Source organism: Crocuta crocuta, unplaced genomic scaffold, assembly GCF_008692635.1.
Source record: "Crocuta crocuta isolate KB4526 unplaced genomic scaffold, BGI_CrCroc_1.0 scaffold415, whole genome shotgun sequence".
NCBI classification, from domain to species: Eukaryota; Metazoa; Chordata; class Mammalia; order Carnivora; family Hyaenidae; genus Crocuta; species Crocuta crocuta.
The window spans coordinates 324,177-325,298 of NW_027531525.1; the positions used below are offsets into that span (position 1 = coordinate 324,177).

General features: G+C 55.4%; 1 protein-coding gene across 2 annotated transcripts in view; it reads right to left on the reverse strand.

Annotated features, from left to right (window-relative positions):
* The window catches only part of ANP32E (acidic nuclear phosphoprotein 32 family member E), a 15,518-nt gene extending 14,639 nt beyond the window's left edge, over nucleotides 1–879 (reverse strand). The window contains exon 1 of one of the 2 annotated variants that reach the window (XM_077772574.1): nucleotides 493–879. In XM_077772574.1, the coding sequence (XP_077628700.1) occupies nucleotides 493–546 (54 nt within the window). In that variant the 5' untranslated portion in view covers nucleotides 547–879. The remainder of the gene's footprint in view (nucleotides 1–492) is intronic. The other variant, XM_077772573.1, reaches the window with a different exon arrangement.
* Between the last annotated feature and the right edge of the window lie 243 nt (nucleotides 880–1,122).

A 1,122-nucleotide genomic window follows, 5' to 3' on the forward strand; every position in this document is an offset into this window, starting at 1 on the left:
GACGCCAGACACCCAGGGGCCTCGAGGCCGCGGGCAACCCCCGAAAAAAAGAAAAAAAGAGTTGGCAGCGTTGCAGAAAAGTTGGACTAACTTCTCAGGCGACGATGGCTGCAGCGGGGGCAAGCGGGACTGGGGGGTCGCGCCCACGCCACCGGCCCCCAGGAGGAGGAGGAGGGAACGAAGCGGCGGAGCAGCCCCCGACACCCCGCTTCCTGCCCCCCACCGGGGCAGGACTCCCGACTCCTAGAGGGCTGAAGGAGGCTAAACCCCCGGGCACACACAAAAACGCCCCTAGAAACTTAAGCCCTTCGCCATTTTTAAGTAGAAGATTTTAATGATTTAGCACTTAAAATTGAATATTTCTTCCCAAACCGTAACCCCCGGGTGGGGGTTAATTCAACACCCCTCCTCACACACCCACTCGGACCCCGAGAAAGCCGATCTTCCAAATACAGGTCTGGTGGGGAAGGGGAGGGGGCTGAGTCATCTCACCTCCTCCGGGGCTCTGTTCCTTAACTCCAGGTTAATCCTCTTCTTCATCTCCATGTCCTCCTCCTGCTCTTCTGCTACTCCTCCCTTCCCTTACCCTTTCCTGTCTTTCCCACTACCCCAACCCTTAAATTGTAAAAGATGTGGAAATGAATGAAAAGAAAAGCAAATATAAACGCCCACCACCACCAGATAGGTGTGGGGGAGAAAGAAGAGAATAGCAAATGGAGTCCAAGGAGTTGGGACTCTAACTCGACTGCCCCCACCTCCTTGTCCACACACTCGCGCGCACTCACACGCACACACACGCGCGCGCACACACACATACACACACACACACACACACCCGCAGTTCCTTCCCCTTCAATGGCTGCTGCGAGACTGAGCCTCCATGACACGGCACCGCCAACCCCCTGGCCTACACTCCACCCACCTCCCGAATGTATTGGTTAATTCTTGAGCATCGCACTGTTTCATTGGACGCCACGGATGTCCATCAGTCTTCAGGGTGGAACTGAACCTGAAGTACTGTGTCTATTGGCTACGACCAAGCGCGCAGTTAACTCCGATAGGTCCAGGAGGGTGTTCGTCCTGGGGAAATGATTTTGAATCCCTGTAGCCCCCCTCCTTTTC